Genomic DNA, 21,074 nt, shown 5'->3' on the forward strand with positions numbered 1-21,074 from the left:
AAAAAGCATTTCACTGTGGTGTAGTCTGCATGTGACTAATAAAACTTGAACCTTGAACCTTGAACTTCTTCTTCTACGGGGGAAAATGAAGTTGGCGGCTGCTTACCCTAGTTGCGAGACCTCCATCTATCCATCCATCCATTTCTACCGCTTATTGGGGCTCAATATTGGTCCATATATAAGGCACCCCGGATTATAAGGCGCACTGTCAGCTTTTGAGAAAATTTGAGGTTTTTAGGTGCGCCTTATAGTGCGGAAAATACGGTAAATATCTCTTAAAACTAGGGAGATTTCTAGAAATAAAATAAAAAATATTAGACTGCAAATAATTTGCAGTCTAGTAAGATTTTTTTTTTTTACAGCTGTTAATTAGTTAATGTGACAGTATTTCATAAGACTTTTTCGCTTCCGATATTGGAGCCTTGAGTATTAGCCAATATTGGTATCAATTCAATACGATAACAGCCGAATCATACACACTTCTATCATTTTGTAGTGTGGAATGTTAGAAAAGGATGTATTAAGTGAAATTACTCAAACAGAGAACTATGGTATGTATGAAAACAACTCACTTATTTATTATAAACCTTCCGGTTTATTTTTGGCAACACCAAGTCATTAAGTTAAGCTCATGATGCAGCAAATTGAATGATGCAGGCACGTTTGTTACTTGATACATGAAAATCAGCCTTTGAAACTTTGTATTTAAATATAATTGTTTGATGTTTGTTGAAATTTACAAATGGTGTGTTTTAGACTATAATATTGCTCAGTTAAGGAAATTTTTTATGTATGTCTATCGTTTGTGCTATTGTGTGCTTAACTGTAGCATAAATGCTAACCTATGGTAGCCTATAGCCTACTGTACCATGTTTACCTTTTGTAAACGACTTGACTAAAATACAAGAAAAGTTGTGCTTATTGGAGGAAATTTAGCAGTTTGCACAAGTAAACATGCTGCAAGACTGACTGTATCAGAGCTTCAATAAGGGATATCATCTGATACGCGTTTTTGCTGATATCGATATTGGATCGGGGGCCTCTGTGGTTTAAAGCCATACATTATAAACAGTTAACTAATTAGGCACTTGAATGGAGACGGATGCGATGTCACTAAACCGTAACTAAAACAAATGCGGAGGACATTTTGAGTCTCCACCAAGCTCAATTTACTTTTGTTCAATTCAGTCGATTAAAGCAGAACAAGCGAAAAACCCGCGAAGCACGACAGCCACAAACATCCCAGACTCTGACACTACATACAGTACATACTTTAACTGCCACGTTGCTACAATACTAAGCTAAAAACATTCCACTCAATCATAAGTACTGGTATACCGATATTAGTATAGTACCGCGATACTAATAAATCATATTTGGTACTATACCGCCTCTGAAAAGTAAGTGCTATTTTTTGTTAAAATAAAGCAAATAATGCAATTTTGTGTGCTCCCCTTTGTTTAGAAAAGTACCGAAAAGTACAGAAAAGTATCGAAATAATTTTGGTACAGGTACCAAAATATTGGTATTGGGACAACACTGCTAGCCAGTCAACCTCTCCTTACATGTGAAAATTGACTTTGTTGTAGAAATGTCCGATAATGGCTTTTTTGCCGATATCCGATATTCCGATATTGTCCAACTCTCAGTTACCGATACCGATTATACAGTGATGGAATTCACACATTATTATGCCTAATTTTGTTATGATGCCCCGCTGGATGCACTAAACAATGCAACAAGGTTTTCCAAAATAAATCAAAACAAGTTATGGGGAAAAAATGCCAACATGGCACTGCCATATTTAATATTGAAGTCACAAAGTGCATTATTTTTAGTGAGAGTTAGTGCTGCAAGGGGTTCCGGTTATTTAATCTGTTGTGTTTATGTTGTGTTACGGTGCGGATGTTCTCCCGAAATGTCATTCTTGTTTGGTGTGGGTACAAAGTGTGGCGCATATTTGTAACACTGTTTAAGTTGTTTATACGACCACCCTCAGTGTGACCTGTATGGCTGTTGACCAAATATGAATTGCATTCACTTGTGTGTGTGAAAAGCCCTTGATATCATGTGACTGAGACGGTATACAAAGGCAGTGTCTTTAAGGTTTATTGGCGCTCTGTACTTCTCCCTACATCCGTGTATACAGCTGCGTTTTAAAAAGTCATAAATTTTAATTTTTGAAACCGATACCAACAATTTCCGATATTACATTTTAAAGCATTGATCGGCCGATTATATCGGCAGTCGGTTATTATCGGACATCTCCACTTTGTTGTGATGTTCAACACCAAACCTATTTTTCCTACTCCTCCCATCAGGCGTTGTAAGCAGTATTGTGTGCAAATCACTACAGACTATTCGGCTTTTCGACTGGCTCTAATCAACCATTAAAGGCCTACTGAAATGAGATTTTCTTATTCAAACCGGGGATAGCAGGTCCATTCTATGTGTCATACTTGATCCTTTTGCGATATTGCCATATTTTTGCTGAAAGGATTTAGTAGAGAACATCGACGATAAAGTTCGCAACTTTTGGTCGCTAATAAAAAAGCCTTGCCTTTCCCGGAAGTAGCAGACGATGTGCACGTGATGTCACGGGTTGTAGGGCTCCTCACATCCTCAAATTGTTTACGGTCATAGCCAGCAGTAGCTAGAGCTATTTGGACCGAGAAAGCGACAATTTCCCCATTAATTTGAGCAAGGATGAAAGATTCGTGGATGAGGACAATTAGAGTGAAGTACTAGAAAAAAAAAGAGAAAAGGCGACGGCTCTAGGCGGCGTTTCAGATGTAATTAGACACATTTACTAGGATAGTTCTGGAAGATCCATCATCTGCTTATTGTTTTATTAGTGTTTTAGTGAGATTGTGGCAGCAGGCCGCATTTCATATGTAATTAGACACATTTACTAGGATAATTCTGGAAGATCCCTCATCTGCTTATTGTTTTAATAGTATTTTAGTGAGATTGTAAAGTCATACCTGAAAGTCGGATGGCGCGGTGAACGGCAGTGTCTCTCAGAGAAGCTGAGGAGCAAAGATCACAGCTGCCTTTTTGAGCTGCAGGATGAGGTCCCAAAATCCACTGAAGTCTCCGGTAAAAGCCGACTTAATATCACAATTTTCCCATCCAAAAATTTGCTGGTTGACGTAGAGAAACACGTTCACTTGACCGCTCTGTGTTGAAGCTTCACAACAAACAAAGAAACACCGGCTGTGTTTCGGTGCTAAAGCCAGCTGCAATCCACCGCTTTCCACCAACAGCATTGTTCTTTATAGTCTCCATTATTAATTGAACAAATTGCAAAAGATTCAGCAACACAGATGTCCAAATTACTGTGTAAATATGCGATGAAAAGAGACTACTTTTATCCGTGTGTGGTGCTGGGCTAATATATCCGCTACAACCAGTCATATGCGTCATCATTCCGCGACGTTTTCAACAAGAAATTCCACGGGAAATTTAAAATTGTAATTTAGTAAACTAAACTGGCCGTATTGGTATGTGTTGCAAGGTTAATATTTCATCATTGATATATAAACTATCAGGCTGCGTGGTCGGTAGTAGTGGGTTTCAGTAGGCCTTTAAGTGATATATCAATCAATCAATCAATCAAAGTTTATTTATATAGCCCTAAATCACAAGTGTTTCAAAGGGCTGCACAAGCCACAACTCCCACATACTTGTCACTCTGCAGGCAGATTACAGTGACATGGGCAACACATGGAAGCTGAAATCTTATTGGACACAAAATACACATCACATAGTGTTGTTATCACATGTTACCAAATGAATGAAATGAACATAGACTAGAGTTTAAGTTGTACATGTCGGTCTTCTGCTTGCTGGCCCTGAATGGGCAGTCATCATGGACGTTATTGTGTTTTAGTCCGAGTCAAGAGTCTGGCAATACAAGTGAAAATCTGCTGATGGTCACACATTTTCGCAGGAGAGTGCAGTGCTGGAAGTCTGACTTCCATTGCCAGGCAATTATTGCTGAGTTGCAAAACAGCATTACATAAGCCACCTCACACTTTGTGATCTTTGCGAGTCATTATGGGAGAATAGGTCATTATCACATAACAGATAAAATCATAGAAATAAAGTTTAACTCATAAAAATGTAATCCCATTTGGCAGAGGGTGCACATTGATTATTGATAGGTAGATATAGGACGGTCCAGAAAATAAATTAATGATGCTCTAGCCCACACTGGACTGGGCTATTTATAACAGGTCATAGCAGAGTCAAACTGTATCTTGAGCACTGACCGAGGATATTTGATTTAACAACCCCAGAGACCTAATACAGATAGCTATGGTGTGGTATCCATTGTGTGCCTGCAGTGTAAGCATTTTGTGCCCGGCAGCACATCCATTGTGGGCGGGCTGATTGATCCCAGCACAGTTTGTCGGCAGAGTGTTGCAGGCATTAGCTACAATGCTCAATGCTACTTTATATACCAAGTTTTATCATATTTTCAGCGATACGAGCCGCTACTTTTCCCCCCCTTCGCTTTGCACCATGCGGCTCATACAACGGTGCGGCTAATGTAAGGATAGTTTCTACGCTAACGGCCATAATGTTTTGTATTCAACAAATTGTTTTCAAATTATACCGACAGAGACACTAAAAAAGTGTTTTTTGATTGATTGATACTTTTATTAGTAGATTGCACAGTTCAGTACATATTCCGTACAATTGACCACTAAATGGTAACACACGAATAAGTTTTTCAACTTGTTTAAGTCGGGCTCCACGTGTCTCATTGTTTGTGCAATGGCGGCATCTTTTGGACGAGTTTGCTCACTGCAGCCGATTAAAAATGTACTTAGTGATATGTTCCTTGAATCGGAAGTATTAGTCCATAGCATTTCTGCTCAAAAGTATTTTTCATTCATTATTCCAAGCAAAGTTTGTAAGTTTTACAATATACCTAAAACAATTCATACTTTCTTAACCGTCCCATTTGTGATTTTGGTAGGAGTGTTTTCATACACATTTAATATGTGCAACTTTAATGTAATCAAGCTATTGTTGTTAGCATTAGCGAATATGCAAACACGCTTCCGGAGGGAGTGGGTCTAACGATGACTTCGGTTTTGTTTGATAAGCCGTTTTACTGCCATGATACAGGCATACTTGCCAACTTTGAGACCTCCGAATTCTGGAGGTGGGGGGTGTAGTGGGGGTATGTATATTTTCAGTATTATTCATATACATATATATATATATATATATATATATATATATATATATATATATATGGGCTTCACGGTGGCAGAGGGGTTAGTGCGTCTGCCTCACAATACGAAGTTCCTGCAGTCCTGGGTTCAAATCCAGGCTCGGGATCTTTCTGTGTGGAGTTTGCATGTTCTCCCCGTGAATGCATGGGTTCCCTCCGGGTACTCCGGCTTCCTCCCACCTCCAAAGACATGCACCTGGGGATAGGTTGATTGGCAACACTAAATTGGCCCTAGTGTGTGAATGTGAGTGTGAATGTTGTCTGTCTATCTGTGTTGGCCCTGCGATGAGGTGGCGACTTGTCCAGGGTGTACACTGCCTTCCGCCCGATTGTAGCTGAGATAGGCGCCAGCGCCCCCCGCGACCCCGAAAGGGAATAAGCGGTAGAAAATGGATGGATGGATGGATGGATATATATATATGTATATGCCGTTCAACAGTCTGGGGTCTCCGCTATATATATATATATATATATATATATATATATATATATATATATATATATATATATATATATATAATTTTTTTTTTCCCAAGATGGCGCTGCTGTAGTGGTTGCTGTTGGCAGGAGCTCTGTGCTCTTGTGTCATCCTTTTGTGTTTCCCTCTTGTTTTCATGTGTTGTTATGTTTTTTTGCCTTTTGGTCCGGGACCCTTTGGGACTGTGTGACAAGGGGTGGCACTTTCGTGACCTCTGTGGTGCTTTTTTTGTGGACTTTTGGATCTGCCTCCCGGGAGCCTTTTGGCCATGGAGACCAGCTGCTGGGTCTCTGCTACACCGGAGTCTGTTTGGAGGGACTGGAGGAGATGCGGATGAGGGGACAGGGCTGCAGAGCTAGCACTGAGAGCCGGGACGGAGAGGCTTCGCGGTGTCTTGGCTGGGTGAGCAGGTGTCGGACACCTCAGTCACCTTGGACGTATCATCGCTCATCCATGCGGACTAGACACTGACCGAGAGTGGAGTCGGCTGTCTTGGTTGCTTTGTTGGGTCTGCTCCTGTCTCTGGCCATGCTCCCTCCACCCTAGCGGACGATGGCGTGGAACACCGCAGAGGCCACCACAGTGTATATGTTTCTTTTACTTTTTATTGATAGATGAATGTAGAAGTGTCTGTATCTGCTGCTTTAATGTCTTTAATGTCCTCTGTGTTCTTTGATGTTTGATGTTTCCCTCTTACACACATGTAAGAGGGATGTGTTCTTTGGCTATGAGTTGTTTTTTTCCCCCTTGGCCTCAGTCTGCACCCCCTCTCCAGGGCCCAGGCTTAGACTGATATTTTTATTTTCTTTTAATCTTCTATTTTTTTCTCCCATTCCCCCCCACCTTGTTTACCTGTATCTCACCTTTTTTGTAAGGGGCGCTGGAAGCCGGCAGACCCGTCAGCAATCCTGTTCTGTCTCCCTGTAATGTTTGTCTGATCTTGAATGGGATTGTGCTGAAAATTTTAATTTTCCTGAAGGAACTCTCCTGACGGAATAAATAAAGTACTATCTATCTATCTATCTATCTATCTATCTATCTATCTATCTATCTATCTATCCATCTATCTATATATATATATATATATATATATATATATATATATATATATGTATGTGTGTCGTTCAACAGTCCGGGGTCTCCGCTGTCGTATTTTACGCTTCATAATGCGCCACACATTTTCTCTGTCTGGGCTGTAGGCGGGCCAGGAAAGTACCCGCACTCTTTTACTACTAAGCCACGCTGTTGTAACACGTAGCTTGGGATTGTTTTGCTGAAATAAGTAAGGGCGTCCATGATAACGTTGCTTGGATGACAACTTATGTTGCTCCAAAACCTGTATGGACCATTCAGCATTAATGGTGCCTTCACAGATGTGTAAGTTAACCGTGCCTTGGGCACTAATACACCCCCATACCATCACAGATGCTGGCTTTTGAACTTTGCGCCTATAACAATCCGGATGGTTATTTTCCTCTTTGTTCCGGAGGCCACCACGTCCACAGTTTCCAAATATAATTTGAAGTGTGTACTCGTCAGACCACAGAACACTTTTCCACTTTGCATCAGTCCATCTTAAATGAGCTCGGACCCAGCGAAACCGGCGGCGTTCCTGGGTGTTGTTGATAAATGGCTTTCGCTTTGCATAGTAGAGTTTTAACTTGCACTTACAGATGTAGCGACCAACTGTAGTTACTGACAGTGGTTTTATGATGTGCTCTTGAGCCAACGTGGTGATATCCTTCATACACTGGTGTCGGTTTTTGATGCAGTACTGCCTGAGGCATCATGGTCCGTAATATCATCGCTAACGTGCAGTGATTTCTCCAGATTCTTTGAACCTTTTGATGATTTTACGGACCGTAGATGGTAAAATCCCTAAATTCCTTGCAATAGCTTATTGAGAAATGTTGTTCTAAAACTGTTCGACAATTTGCTTACGAATTGGTGACCCTCGCCCCATCCTTGTTTGTGAATTACTTAGCATTTCATGGCAGCTGCTTTTATACCCAATCATGGCACCCACCTGTTCCCAATTAGCCTGCACACTTGTGGGATGTTCCAAATAAGTGTTTGATGAGCATTCCTCAACTTTTTCAGTACTTATTGCCACCTTTCCCAACTTCTTTGTCACATGTTGCTGGCATCAAATTCTAAAGTTAATGATTTTTTTCAACAAAAAAAATGTTTATCACTTTGAACATCAAATATGTTGTCTTTGTAGCATATTCAACTGAATATGGGTTGAAAATGATTTGCAAATCATTGTATTCTGTTTATATTTACATCTAACACAATTTCCCAACTCATATAGAAACTGGGTTTCTCGAAACTTTTCGACTTAACAAACTCTGTTCAAAACCTATTAAGTTGAGGTTTCACTGTATATGTGTGGTTGTCACATGAGTGTGTTTACATAAAAAGGCGTATACATTAGAGTCTAAAACATAAATGCTAGCCAACATGTAAAAGCTTATAAAAGCTTTTCTCATAGACATTCTGGTTAATCTCTTTATGCGTTCTACCCAGGACGCCTCGGAGGAGATAGATGGAGGAGGATGAGTGCATAATAAACTCCCTCCCTTCCCTGGCCCTGTCTTATGACCATGTAAGATAAATGGGGGTAATCACCAGCGCTATAATTAAGTAGGTTTGACTTTGTGAAACTTGCATCTTTTTGGTCTAATCGTGTTTGCTATGAAAAATAGACTCCGCTTGAAACATCATCACACATCAGGACGTGTGATCCGAGAGTGATGTATGGATTTAATAACCTCATCCATTTTAGTTTGACTTAAGTTTCACAGACAAAACAGTAGCCTTAATGTTGCAGCTCACACTTTCTTTATGCTAGGCTGACCATATTCGGAAATCACAAAAAGAGGACACATACTGTATATGCGTGCCAAGGCAGGTAAAAATTTGCCAATGATACTCGAACTTGCTTTATTTAACTCTTATCTTACTGACAGGATGCAGTGCGTCTCCCATAACAATGTGACCTCGGACTATGTTAAGGTAACGTGTGGAGTTCCCCAGGGTTCGGTCCTTGGCCCTGGACTCTTCAGCATCTACATGCTTCCGCTAAGTGACATCATACGCAAATAAAGTGTTAGCTTTCACTGTTATGCTGATGACACCCAACTCTACATGCCCCTAAAGCTGACCAACACGCCGGATTGTAGTCAGCTGGAGGCGTGTCTTAATAAAATCAAACAATGGATGTCCACTAACTTTTTGCAACTCAACGCCAAAAAAACAGAAATGCTGATTATCGGCCCTGCTAGACACCGACCTCTATTTAATCATACAACTTTAACATTTGACAACCAAACAATTAAACAAGGTGACTAGGTAAAGAATCTGGGTATTATCTTCGACCCAATTCTCTCCTTTGAGTCACACATTAAAAGCGTTACTAAAATGACCTTCTTTCATCTCCGTAATATCGCTAAAATTCGCTCCATTTTGTCCAGTAACGACGCTGAGATCATTATCCATACGTTTGTTACGTCTTGTCTCAATTACTGTAACGTATTATTTTCGGGTCTCCTCATGTCTAGCATTAAAAAATTACAGTTGGTACAAAATGCGGCTGCCAGACTTTTGACAAGATCAAGCAAGTTTGATCACATTACGCCTGTACTGGCTCACCTGCACTGGCTTCCTGTGCACTTAAGATGTGACTTTAAGGTTTTACTACTTACGTATAAAATACTACACGGTCTAGCTCCATCCTATCTTGCTGATTGTATTGTACCATATGTCCCAGCAAGAAATCTGAGTTCAATGGACTCCGGCTTATTAGTGATTCCCAGAGCCCAATAAAAGTCTGCGGGCTACAGAGCGTTTTCTGTTCAGGCTCCGGTACTCTGGAATGCCCTCCCGGTAACAGTTCGAGATGCTACCTCAGTAGAAGCATTTACGTCTCATCTTAAAACTTGCTTGTATACTCTAGCCTATAAATAAACCCCTTTTTGGACCAGTTGATCTGCCGTTTCTTTTCTGTTTCTCCTATATCCGGTCCGGTGGCCATGAAGTACTGGCTGTCCAAAATCGGGACTCAAGAAGGACCGCTCGTCCAGAGTCCGGACCCAAGATGAACCGGTCGCCTATGCATCGGTTGGGGACATCTCTGCGCTGCTCATCCGCCTCCGCTTAGGATGGTTTCCTGCTGGCTCCACTTTGGATGGGACTCTCGCTACTATATTGGATCCACTTTGGACTTGATTCTCACGGTTACGTTAGATCCAGTATGGATTGGACTTTCACAATATCATGTTAGATCCGCTCGACATCCATTGCTTTCGGTCCCCTGGGGTTCCTCTCCAAGGTTTCTCATAGTCATCATGGTCGACGTCCCACTGGGGTGAGTTTTTCCTTGCCCTTATGTGGGCCCTACCGAGGATGTCGTTGTGGTTTGTGCAGCCCTTTGAAGCACTTGTGATTTAGGGCTATATAAATAAACATTGATTGATGATTGATTGATTTTTTTAAATAAAGCATTTTTTCTCCTCTGTTGACAGCAATGTTGGCGCTACGAATTTTCAAAACGGGGTCCTATGGACCCCATCAAGTCATAAAAATGGGGTCCCACAGTAAATTTTTGGGGTCCCACTTTTTTGTAAACATTTTGAAAACAAATGATAGACGTATGCATTGTCCTGTTATATCTCACATTCTATATTGTGGTTTGGAAAAAGGTCATAAACGTTACTTAAAGACCTACTGAAACCCACTACTACTGACCACGCAGTCTGATAGTTTATATATCAATGATGCAATATTAACATTGCAACACATTCCAATACGGCCTTTTTAGTTTACTAAATTACAATTTTAAATTTCCCGCAGAGTTTCTTGTTGAAAACGTCACGGAATGATGATGCGTATGATGACGCGTGTTTGTGACGTCTCGGGTTGTAGCGGACATATTAGCCCAGCACCACACACGGCTAAAAGTTGTCTTTTTTCATCGCATAATTACACAGTAATTTGGGCATCTGTGTTGCTGAATCTTTTGCAATTTGTTCAATTAATAATGGAGACTATAAAGAATAATGCTGTTGGTGGAAAGTGGTGGATTGCCGCTGCCTTTAGCACCGAAACACAGCAAGTGTTTCTTTGTTTGTTGTGAAGCTTTCACACAGAGCGGTCAAGCGAACATGTTTCTCTACATCAAGTTTTTGGATGGGAAAATTGTGATATTAATTCGGCTATTACCGGAGACTTCAGTGGATTATGCGACCTCCTCCTGCAGCTCAAAAAGGCAGCTGTGATCTTGGCTTTTCGGCTTCTCTCAGAGACACTGGCGTTCACCGCAGCCATCCGACTTTCAGGTACGACTTTACAATCTCACTAAAACACTATTAAAACAATAAGCAGATAAGGGATCTTCCAAAATTATCCTAGTAAATGTGTCTAATTACATCTGAAACGGTCCCACTGCCGCCGCCTTTTCTTTTTTTTTTTCGTTCTTCACTCTAACTTTCCTTGTCCACAAATCTTTCATCCTAGCTCAAATTAATGGGGAAATTGTCGCTTTCTCGGTCCGAATAGCTCTTGCTGCTGGAGGCTATGATTATAAACAATGTGAGGATGTGAGAAGCCCTACAACCTGTGACGTCACGCGCACATCGTCTGCTCCTTCCGATAAAGGCAAGGCTTTTTTATTAGTGACCAAAAGTTGCCAACTTTATCGTCGATGTTCTCTACTAAATCTTTTCAGCAAAAATATGGCAATATTGCAAAATGATCAAGTATGACACATAGAATGGACCTGCTATCCCCGTTTAATTAAGAAAATCTAATTTCAGTAGGCCTTTAATTCATCAAAAGAAATAATATAAAAAGAAGACAAATTTGTATGCATATGTAAATGTATTCAGTTATAAACATTCATTCACTTTCTTCTTTTCTTCATGGATCTAAACTTTACCGCTGCTAGTAGTTTTTTCTATGTTTTTATTCAATAAGTTGTAGGTGTATTTATTTCAGCATAAAAGTGTAAAAATGTGTTTTGCTTGGGTCATGAAATGATGATAATGGTGTGCCAGGTCATAAATACATTTTATATTTAACGCTTAAATCTCTGGAGTCTACATCCACTTCAGATCTATTCCTCATTTCAAAATGTTTTTTTTTTTTATGTTGTTTTTTTGTTTGTTTGTTTTCCGCCCTTTTTTGTCAAACAAAACTATGTTTTTTTTACGGCAAACACACAAAATATGTAAAGTCGTCCACCAAAATTATTTTTCAAAGTGGAATAGTTGATGTGACGTAATCGGGGTTGAGGTGGGGGGTAGGATTACCAGGGGGTGTATATTGTAGCGTCCCGGATGAGTTAGTGCTGCAAGCGTTTCTGGGTATTTGTTCTTTTGTGTGTATGTTGTGGTTTGGTGCGGATTTTTTTCCAAAATGTGTTTGTCAGTAACAGTAAATGAACAATTAAGTAGATTAATAATTAATTTTCTACCACTTGTCCTTAATAATGTTGACAAAATAATAGAATGTTTTGCTACTGCATATGTCAGCAGACTAATTAGGAGCCTTTGTTTGTTTACTTACTACGAAAAGACAAGTTGTCTGGTATGTTCACTATTTTATTTAAGGACTTAACTGCAATAAGAAAAATGTGTTTAATGTACCCTAAGATTTTTTGTTAAAATAAAACCAATAATGCATTTTATTGTGGTCCCCTCTATTTACAAAAGTACCAAAAAGTACCAAAATAATTTTAGTACTGGTAACAAAAGATTAGTATCGTTACAATACTAGACCCTCCACAGTGCAGCTAATGCATCACTAACCATCACCTCAAATAAACTGTTTCTTACAAGTACTATGATCACTGGAGGACGGTGAGTAGCTAAACATGCCACACGACATACCACAGGCAGATTAAAAAGTGTATATACAAGAATAGCTAATAGTATCAGGGTATTATCGATACTACAGTGATTACATTTATTTTCAATTAAGCAAACTATTTTTTGGTAATTTTTGTTACTAACAAAATCAGGAAATAAGTACCCGGACACAGAAACCCAAGGATATAAATAAAAGCCAATAGTAGTTTTTGTTCAGTTAATTTTCTTTGCAGTCGTCCCTCATTTATTGCTGATAATCGGTTCTCGACTTGACCGAAATACATTAATTACAAGTGCAGTAGGTCTGGGGTACTTTTTGCCTCATACCTCACTAAAAAGGTGAGAGAAAAACATGCGTGAAGAATGCGATGCCGACGTGATAGGACCTGATAAGAGAAGAAGATGATATGGTATTATCTGCTCACAGATGTTACCTGGTGGTTGTTTGAGCAGACTGCAGATAAACCTGGATAGTTGCAATCTTTAATGCTTCAGTCACATGCAGGATTCTCACAGGAATGAGGAAAAAATACAACCTTACCTACTGTAGGAATCATTATTTATAAATCAAATATGTTAATAGCTAGAGCATAAAAAACTGTTTATGACCTTCTAAATACATTATTAACATTATTAAAAGCCCTTTTGACATGAAATAAAATCCTTCAGTCAACTTTACATTATTTTAATCCAATATATTAATAATGCATGAGGCTGAGCCAATCAGTGGCCAGAATACTAAACAGCACATTTTGATTGTTTTGATCGATTAGTGACCAATAATACTGTCATTTTCAGTCTATTCAGCCTTTTTTATGTTTGAAAAGGTATATAATATAATATAATTAAATAAAATATAATGTATTACAATAGAATATGCTTAAAAAAGGAAGATATATTAAATAAAAATGTGTGAAATCGCAATATTAGAAGCGCAATGTGTGTGTGTGGGAGGGGGGAAGGAAGGGGGGATCGACTGAATACATTTTTTATTTTGACTATATATTTATAAAATGGAATTTAAAAAAAATGTAGATATTATTTCATATTGTTCCCACTTTCATTCTCTGTTTTTGTCTGATTATAACTGGGATCAAAAATGGAACTTGAACATTTCAAGTATCAGTATCAGCAATGGTATGACCAATATCGCCCTTGTAACTACCCGGTATTGGATCGATACCCAAATTTGTAGTATCGCCCAATACTATTACAATTTAACTAAACGACATATTAATTGCTTAATACCTTTTAACAGAAGTGTAGACAGAGACATGTTACAACAGAAAGTAACCAAATATTAACAGTACATTTGGAAATAGATTAGTGATAGTTTTGATATGATAACTACAAATGGAAAAACTGGAAACTACTAAATATATTATACATCAGTGGTTCTTAACTTTTTTCAGTGATCTAACCCCTGTGAACAGTTTTTTAATTCAAGTACACCCTAACCAGAGCAAAGGATTTTTGGTTGAAAAAAAGAGATAAAGAAGTAAAATACGTCATCAGTTTCTGATTTATTAAATTGTATAACAGTGCAAAATATTGCTAATTTGTAGTGGTCTTTCTTGAACTATTTGGAAAAAAAGATATAAAAATCACTAAAAACTTGTTGAAAAGTAAACAAGTGATTCAATTATAAATAAAGATTTCTACACATAGAAGTAATCATCAACTTAAAGTGCCCTCTTTGGGGATTGTAATAAAAATCCATCTGGATTCATGAACTTAATTCTAAACAAAAAAAGAAATCTTTAACATCAATATTTATGGAACATGTCCACAAACAATCTAGCTGTCAACACTGAATATTGCATTGTTGCATTTCTTTTCACAGTTTATGAACTTACATTCATATTTTCTTGAAGTATTATTCAATAAATATATTTATAAAGGATTTTTGAATTGTTGCTATTTTTGAAATATTTAAAAAAAAATCCAACGTACCCCTCGGCATACCTTCAAGTACCCCCAGGGGTACGCGTACTCCCATTTGAGAACCAGTGTTATATATTATATATGTAGTCTGCATCCAAATCAGGAGCCATTGTAACCCGTTTTGAAGTGATTCTGTTGTAATTTATCCCACGAATAATATATCGTGACATATTTCGCACATTAATGTGGGTCGGAAACAAAAAAAAAAGGGTTTTTCTTACCTTTTGTCGTCCCTGTACCATTCGAATTCTGGTGTGGGCACAGCGGTGGCTTCGCACACCAGCGACCCCATGCGGCCAATCTGGGACTCCCAGCTTTTGGTTTTCTTTATTGTCGGAGGGTCTGCACGGGCACAGGATTTTACCATCAGTTACATTTCCTCATTCACCATGCATGTCTTGCCAATAAAAAACTTTTTTAGTGACGTGACAACATCATCTTGTTTTTTCTCTATTTCTTTAGAGAGAAGAAATAGCCCTGTATGCAAAACACAAATATCCAGGCAATTTTTATGTATCGACAGATATTGTATTACGTACACAATCTGATAAGATCTGGTTATACCAATACAACTAAATTCTTAATACATTTTGTAGATCAGTATTATGTTTGACAAAGCAGATTTTTTGATACTAAACTCTTGTGTTGGATCTCATCATACTGTGTATATCTTATTATGAGTGTATGTCGGTTGTTGCCTCTTCCATTCAGAAATAAATTGGTGGTCGTAAACCAAATGAGCCATTTAAGTTTCTAGGACAAGAAAAAAAAAAAAAGGCAATAAAGAGGATTTTTTTAGGCATCAATATGTTTTTGCAGCAACATGATGCATCTCAGGTGTTCCGATGTCATATATGGTTATCATGTAAAAGTGATTCTCAAACCAGTGGTCTGCAGGCTTCATCTAGTGCGGGGGTCAGCAACTCTCGAGCCGCCCCAGTGGCTCCCTGAAGCATTTTTAAAAACGGATTGAAAATCGAAAAATATGGGTTGGAAAAATAATTTTTTAGTTTTAGTATGTTTTTTGTTTTGTGAGGACAAACATGACCCAAACCTTCCCAGTTGTAAGAAAGCCCACTGTTAAATACGTTTGTGTGTATGCTTCACTGATGAGAGTATTTGGTGAACATCGTTTTGTCCTACTAATTTTGGCGGTTATTGAACTCACCGCAGTGTGGATTGTGATGCAACAGTTTGTTTACATGTAAAATCTTCCACTCCTTCTTTGTCTCATTTTGTCCACCAAACCTTTTATACTGTGCGTGAATGCACAAAGATAAGATTTGTTGATGTCATTGACTTGTTGGAGTGCTAATTAGGCATATTTGGTCATTGCATGACAGCAAGCTAATCAATGCTAAAATGCTATTTAGGCTAGTTGTAGCTACATATTGCACCATTATGCCTCGTTTGTAACTATATTTAAGCTAATTTAATATCCTTTACTTTTATCTTCTGTGTATTTAATCTATATTTGCATGTCTCATGACACATTATCTGTATGGAATATTGGCTGCATTTCAGATAGTTGTTTGTCTGCAATGTTGTTCCAGACCACAGCAAACGTTACCCAGCTTGCCAAAGATTGTGATTAATCAATTAAGAGAAGACAGCCTGCAGTTTCCTTTAACTTGGACACACACATCTATACCTTTGGCCATTAAAAGCCAGTTATCTCACCTTCAGAGGAGCCTCCATTTTATTAATGTTTTCCAATGCTGTAAAAAGGTGTTACATTTCAACATTTCTGTTAACGGAGATATGCTTACATAGTCATTTTGATATTAGCTATTGTAGCTAATATAGACACTTACGTCATGTTTTGTCTTTATTACAACACTTATATAAGACTTTTAAAGTCCTTTTGATAGTAGGCTGATAAAGCTAATATAGACACTTACATCATGTGTTGTCTTCATTACAACACTTATATAAGACTTTTAAAGTCATTTTGATAGTAGGCTAATAAAGTTAATATAGACTCTTACATCATGTGTTGTCTTCATTATAACACTTAAATAAGACTTTTAAAGTCATTTTGATAGTAGGCTAATAAAGTTAATATAGACTCTTACATCATGTGTTGTCTTCATTATAACACTTAAATAAGACTTTTAAAGTCATTTTGATAGTAGGCTAATAAAGTTAATATAGACTCTTACATCATGTGTTGTCTTCATTATAACACTTAAATAAGACTTTTAAAGTCATTTTGATAGTAGGCTAATAAAGTTAATATAGACTCTTACATCATGTGTTGTCTTCATTATAACACTTAAATAAGACTTTTAAAGTCGTTTTGATAGTAGGCTAATACAGCTAACATAGACATTTACGTCGTGTGTTGCCTTCATTATAAGACTTTTATACAGCTTTTCACTTTTTGCGGCTCCAGACAGATTATTTTTTTTGTGTTTTTGGTCCAATATGGCTATTTCAACGTTTTGGGTTGACGACCCCTGATCTAGTGGTACGCCAAAGAATCACTTAATTACATATTCAAATACAGTGTTACTGTTCAAACTGTGTGTAATATTGCAGTCACCAAATTCTTGAATATGCTTGTTAAATAAAACATCTGCCTTGTTTTTAATGAATATTTAGGCCTGCTACGCTACTGCATTTTAACGTTGTTCATTATGGTGGTATTTGGAGAATCAAGTGTTTTTTTGAGTGAGAACAGTTTTAGAACCACTGGTATAAACTATTGGTTCCTATAGAACACAGGTGTCAAACTCAAGGCCTGGGGGCCATATCTGGCCCGCCATAAAGAATAGAATAGAACAGAAAGTACTTTATTGATCCCTGGGGGAAATTCAGCACCACAGTTCGCTCACAATAAACGATAATAATAATAAAAAATGTATGACGTATATTATATATATAATATATGAATAATATAAATATATTCTACATATATTCTACATTTAAGTGCAGTCAAGGAACATATGCATCATACAGTCTGATGGCTGTCGGTATGAAGGACCTCCTGTGTCGTTCCGTGTTACATTTTGGGAGACTGAGCCTTCCACTGAACGTGCTCATTCTCTCCGCAAGGTCCGAGTGTAGTGGGTGGGAGGTGTTGTCCATAATGGCTAGGAGTTTTGCTAGACTTCTCCTCTCTGACACCACCGCCAGAGAGTCCAGCTCCACTCCCACCACGTGACTGGCCTTCTCTACCAACTTGTCCAGTCTGTTTGCGTCCCTCACTCTCAGCCCGCTACCCCAGCAGGCCACGGCATACAAGAAAGCTCTCGCCACCACCGACTCGTAGAACATCTTCAACATCTTTGTACAGACGTTGAAGGATCCTAGCCTCCTGAGGAAGTAGAGGCGGCTCTGTCCCTTCTTGTAGAGGGCCTCAGCGTGTTCATATCGTTTTATGTGGCCCGCGAAAGCTCAGAAATATTATACGTCAATAATATACTTGATCTTTTCTTACTAAATGTATTTGTTCTTTCCATTTTGTACTCCATGCTGTTGCATATCTTTAAAACTGTAAAACTATCAAATAATGCAACCCATATTATAGGATTATGCCCTGCGATGAGGTGGCGACTTGTCCAGGGTGTACCCCGCCTTCCGCCCGATTGTAGCTGATATAGGCACCAGCGTGCCCCGCAACCCCAAAAGGGAACAAGCGGTAGAAAATGGATGGATGGATTATATGATTATACATTCCAAACATGTTTTTTATTGAATAATTATATATACCGAAATATTTGTTTGACTCATAGTATCCATCAAATTTTACACTGCAAAAATTAATATGGTACAGTAAAAAATTTAATCGTAAAAAAAGAGTTGTATATAATTTTTCCATTTTCAAAAACACCATACATTTCACGCTAAAATTCTAGTAACTGAGCTGCCAGTTTTAGAATTTTTTTTAAACCACAAAATAAACACATTTTTATTAATTTATATTTAGGCAAATATAATGATCAGAAGTATATTATCTACGCTTATTGATTTCAATTGAATAATGATTATTTTTATTCAATGCCTTTTTGTAAATTTATGCATCTGTAAAGCCTTTTCAATTTACTTTTTTATGAATAGTGCCCTATAAATAATTGTGGAAATAACACCATGAGGAGACTCTTTATACATTACTATTCATATATATTCACTGCGACAGGAGGCCCTATGAGGACATCCATAACTCCAACGTGGCCTTCCATGAAAACAAATCCGACACCCCTGCTATACAAGCATTGTTGGATAGCTTGGCTTTGTTTGCACATAATACTTTACTAAAATAATGGACACAAGAAAATCTATGTCATGAATGACAAATTCCTTGTCACAGATGCAAGCTTTATAAATAAAGTTGATTTGATTTGATTTGATTTGACAAGGAGAGGCGTCCGTCACGCAGTGCACGCATATTGGATGCTCGTTGAGTCACCCCAAGATGCACGAGGACCAGACAGGCAGGAATTGCAGCTAAGAGCTTGTTTTAATACCAAAATAAAATAACACTGGTACAAAAACAACAAATGAAAAGTGTGCTGAACGCACGGAGAGCTAGGCTAACACTTAGCACTGAGTCAAAGTCCAAAATAAGCCTGCCGAGCGCACGAGAAGCGAAGGCGAGATTTAGCACAAGTAAAGACACAAGAGAAAATACCAATGTGAGTGTTGCATGGAGCAAACAAACAATCCAGACAGAACTGAGGTCGAGGGAAGGCTTAAATAGGGAAGTAATAAATTGTCACAGGTGCGCGTCGATAACAAGGACAGGTGGAACAAATCAGAAACCATGGAGACAAGATAAATAAGGAAGTGCAAAAACCAACAACAAGGAAGAGTCCAAAACGAACGAAAAAACACAAAAGGACTCAGAAACCAAAACCATGTGTGATCCGGGCGGCGAATCATAACAGCAACATCACAAAACATTTGTCAGCTCAGAACAAATGTTAGATTATGTGAAATATGAATAAAAGTGTCCTGAATTGTTATACAGTGGCACTTCAACTTAAAAGGGCCCCAATTTAAGAGCTGTCTGTCGGCTAATTGTTATGCTTTAGGTTACAAACATCCCCTCCATTAGTTGTCAAAGCAAATGACACTGTGAACTCTATGAGGTCCGCACACAAAAATCTGGTCTTACACACTAGCAGTAGCTTTTTTAGCTGGAAATCAACATTACTTTGTTTTTCAATCATGGGAAGGAAGGAAGTGAGTGTGAAGGACGGTGTTGAGAGGAAGAATTAATTTGAATTGAAAAAATAAATCATCAAAAACAGAGTGAGTCGCCAACTTGGCAAACAATTATAGCGTATCACTTGCTAGACTGCATCACACTGAAGCAGTAAAACAATATCCAACCGGCGAACATTTGTCAATGAAAATATGGAAAAGCTGCTGATTGTGTGTTTGATGGAAAAACAGCTGAAAGGAGACACCATTATAGTCTGCTCTCCAAGGTATATGTTGTACATTATTATTACTTTACTTCAATAAACTACTGTTACTAGTACATTCTAGGGCTGGGCAATATGGCTGAAAACTGTGTCGCAGTATTCGTTTATATATTGATCGATATTGATCATTTTTGACCCTTTTATGACTAATTTAAGCCTGCCAATAAATACAGTAAAACAATTCCCAACTTACAAGGGGTGCTATTTATCAGATTACTTGCCAACCTTCCCGATTTTCCCGGGAGACTCCGGAATTTCAGTGCCCCTCCCAAAAATCTCCCGGGGAAACCATTCTTCTGAATTTTTCCTGATTTCAGCCCGGACAACAATATTGGGGGCGTGCCTTAAAGGCATATATCCGTTATCCATAGATTTATCTATAACCCATAAAGTAGGCAGGCATGGTAATACACTGACACACAACATCCGGATTCCCATCATACATTGCTTATAAACTACGGCAAGTAGTAATGTACAAAAACATAACAGAGACGAAGCGGAAGAACGAAGAAGAGACATGGCGACGACGAGTAAGAAGAAGAAGTACGCTTGCAAGTTCCAAAATGATTGGAAAAAATAATTTCAGTTCATCCAGGACAGCTTGAAGGCGAAGGGGTATGCTGCCTGCAAATTTTGTAGATCAGACTTCAGCATTGAACACGGTGGCCGAAACGGATATATATATATATATATATATATATATATATATATATATATATATATATATATATATATATATATATATACACCCCCCCACCTCCCGAATTCTGAGGTCTCATGGTTGGCAAGTAAGTTTATCATTGGATGAGCACGGCGAAAGTAATGAACGGATTAAAAGTAGATTGGGAGGTAGTTTCCGATTTGAGACACAAGATGGCAGTGGTGTATAAGCTATTGAACAATACACAGTAGTTTGGGAAGCTACTTATTAAACTGACATATTGGAAGTGTCAGGATGTTGCCGCACCGTCCGCATTAAAACCAACACATTTGAAGACAAGTTTCTGTCAATGAGTTGATAAAATAAATATATTACAGTTTCTCTTCTCACTCCATGCAGAGAATCCACGGCGAGACAGAAAGACGGCTACTGTATCGACTAC

At 38.3% G+C, this 21,074-nt stretch overlaps 1 protein-coding gene across 3 annotated transcripts in view; it reads right to left on the reverse strand.

Moving 5' to 3' along the window:
* lsamp (limbic system associated membrane protein) overlaps positions 1-21,074 on the reverse strand; it is a 946,135-nt gene that overhangs the window by 31,890 nt on the left and 893,171 nt on the right. For all 3 annotated transcript variants that reach the window (XM_061918977.1, XM_061918976.1, XM_061918975.1), the window contains one exon: positions 14,761-14,881. In XM_061918977.1, coding sequence (XP_061774961.1) covers positions 14,761-14,881 — 121 coding nt within the window. The remainder of the gene's footprint in view (positions 1-14,760; positions 14,882-21,074) is intronic.

This window comes from Nerophis ophidion, linkage group LG13, assembly GCF_033978795.1.
Source record: "Nerophis ophidion isolate RoL-2023_Sa linkage group LG13, RoL_Noph_v1.0, whole genome shotgun sequence".
NCBI lineage: Eukaryota > Metazoa > Chordata > Actinopteri > Syngnathiformes > Syngnathidae > Nerophis > Nerophis ophidion.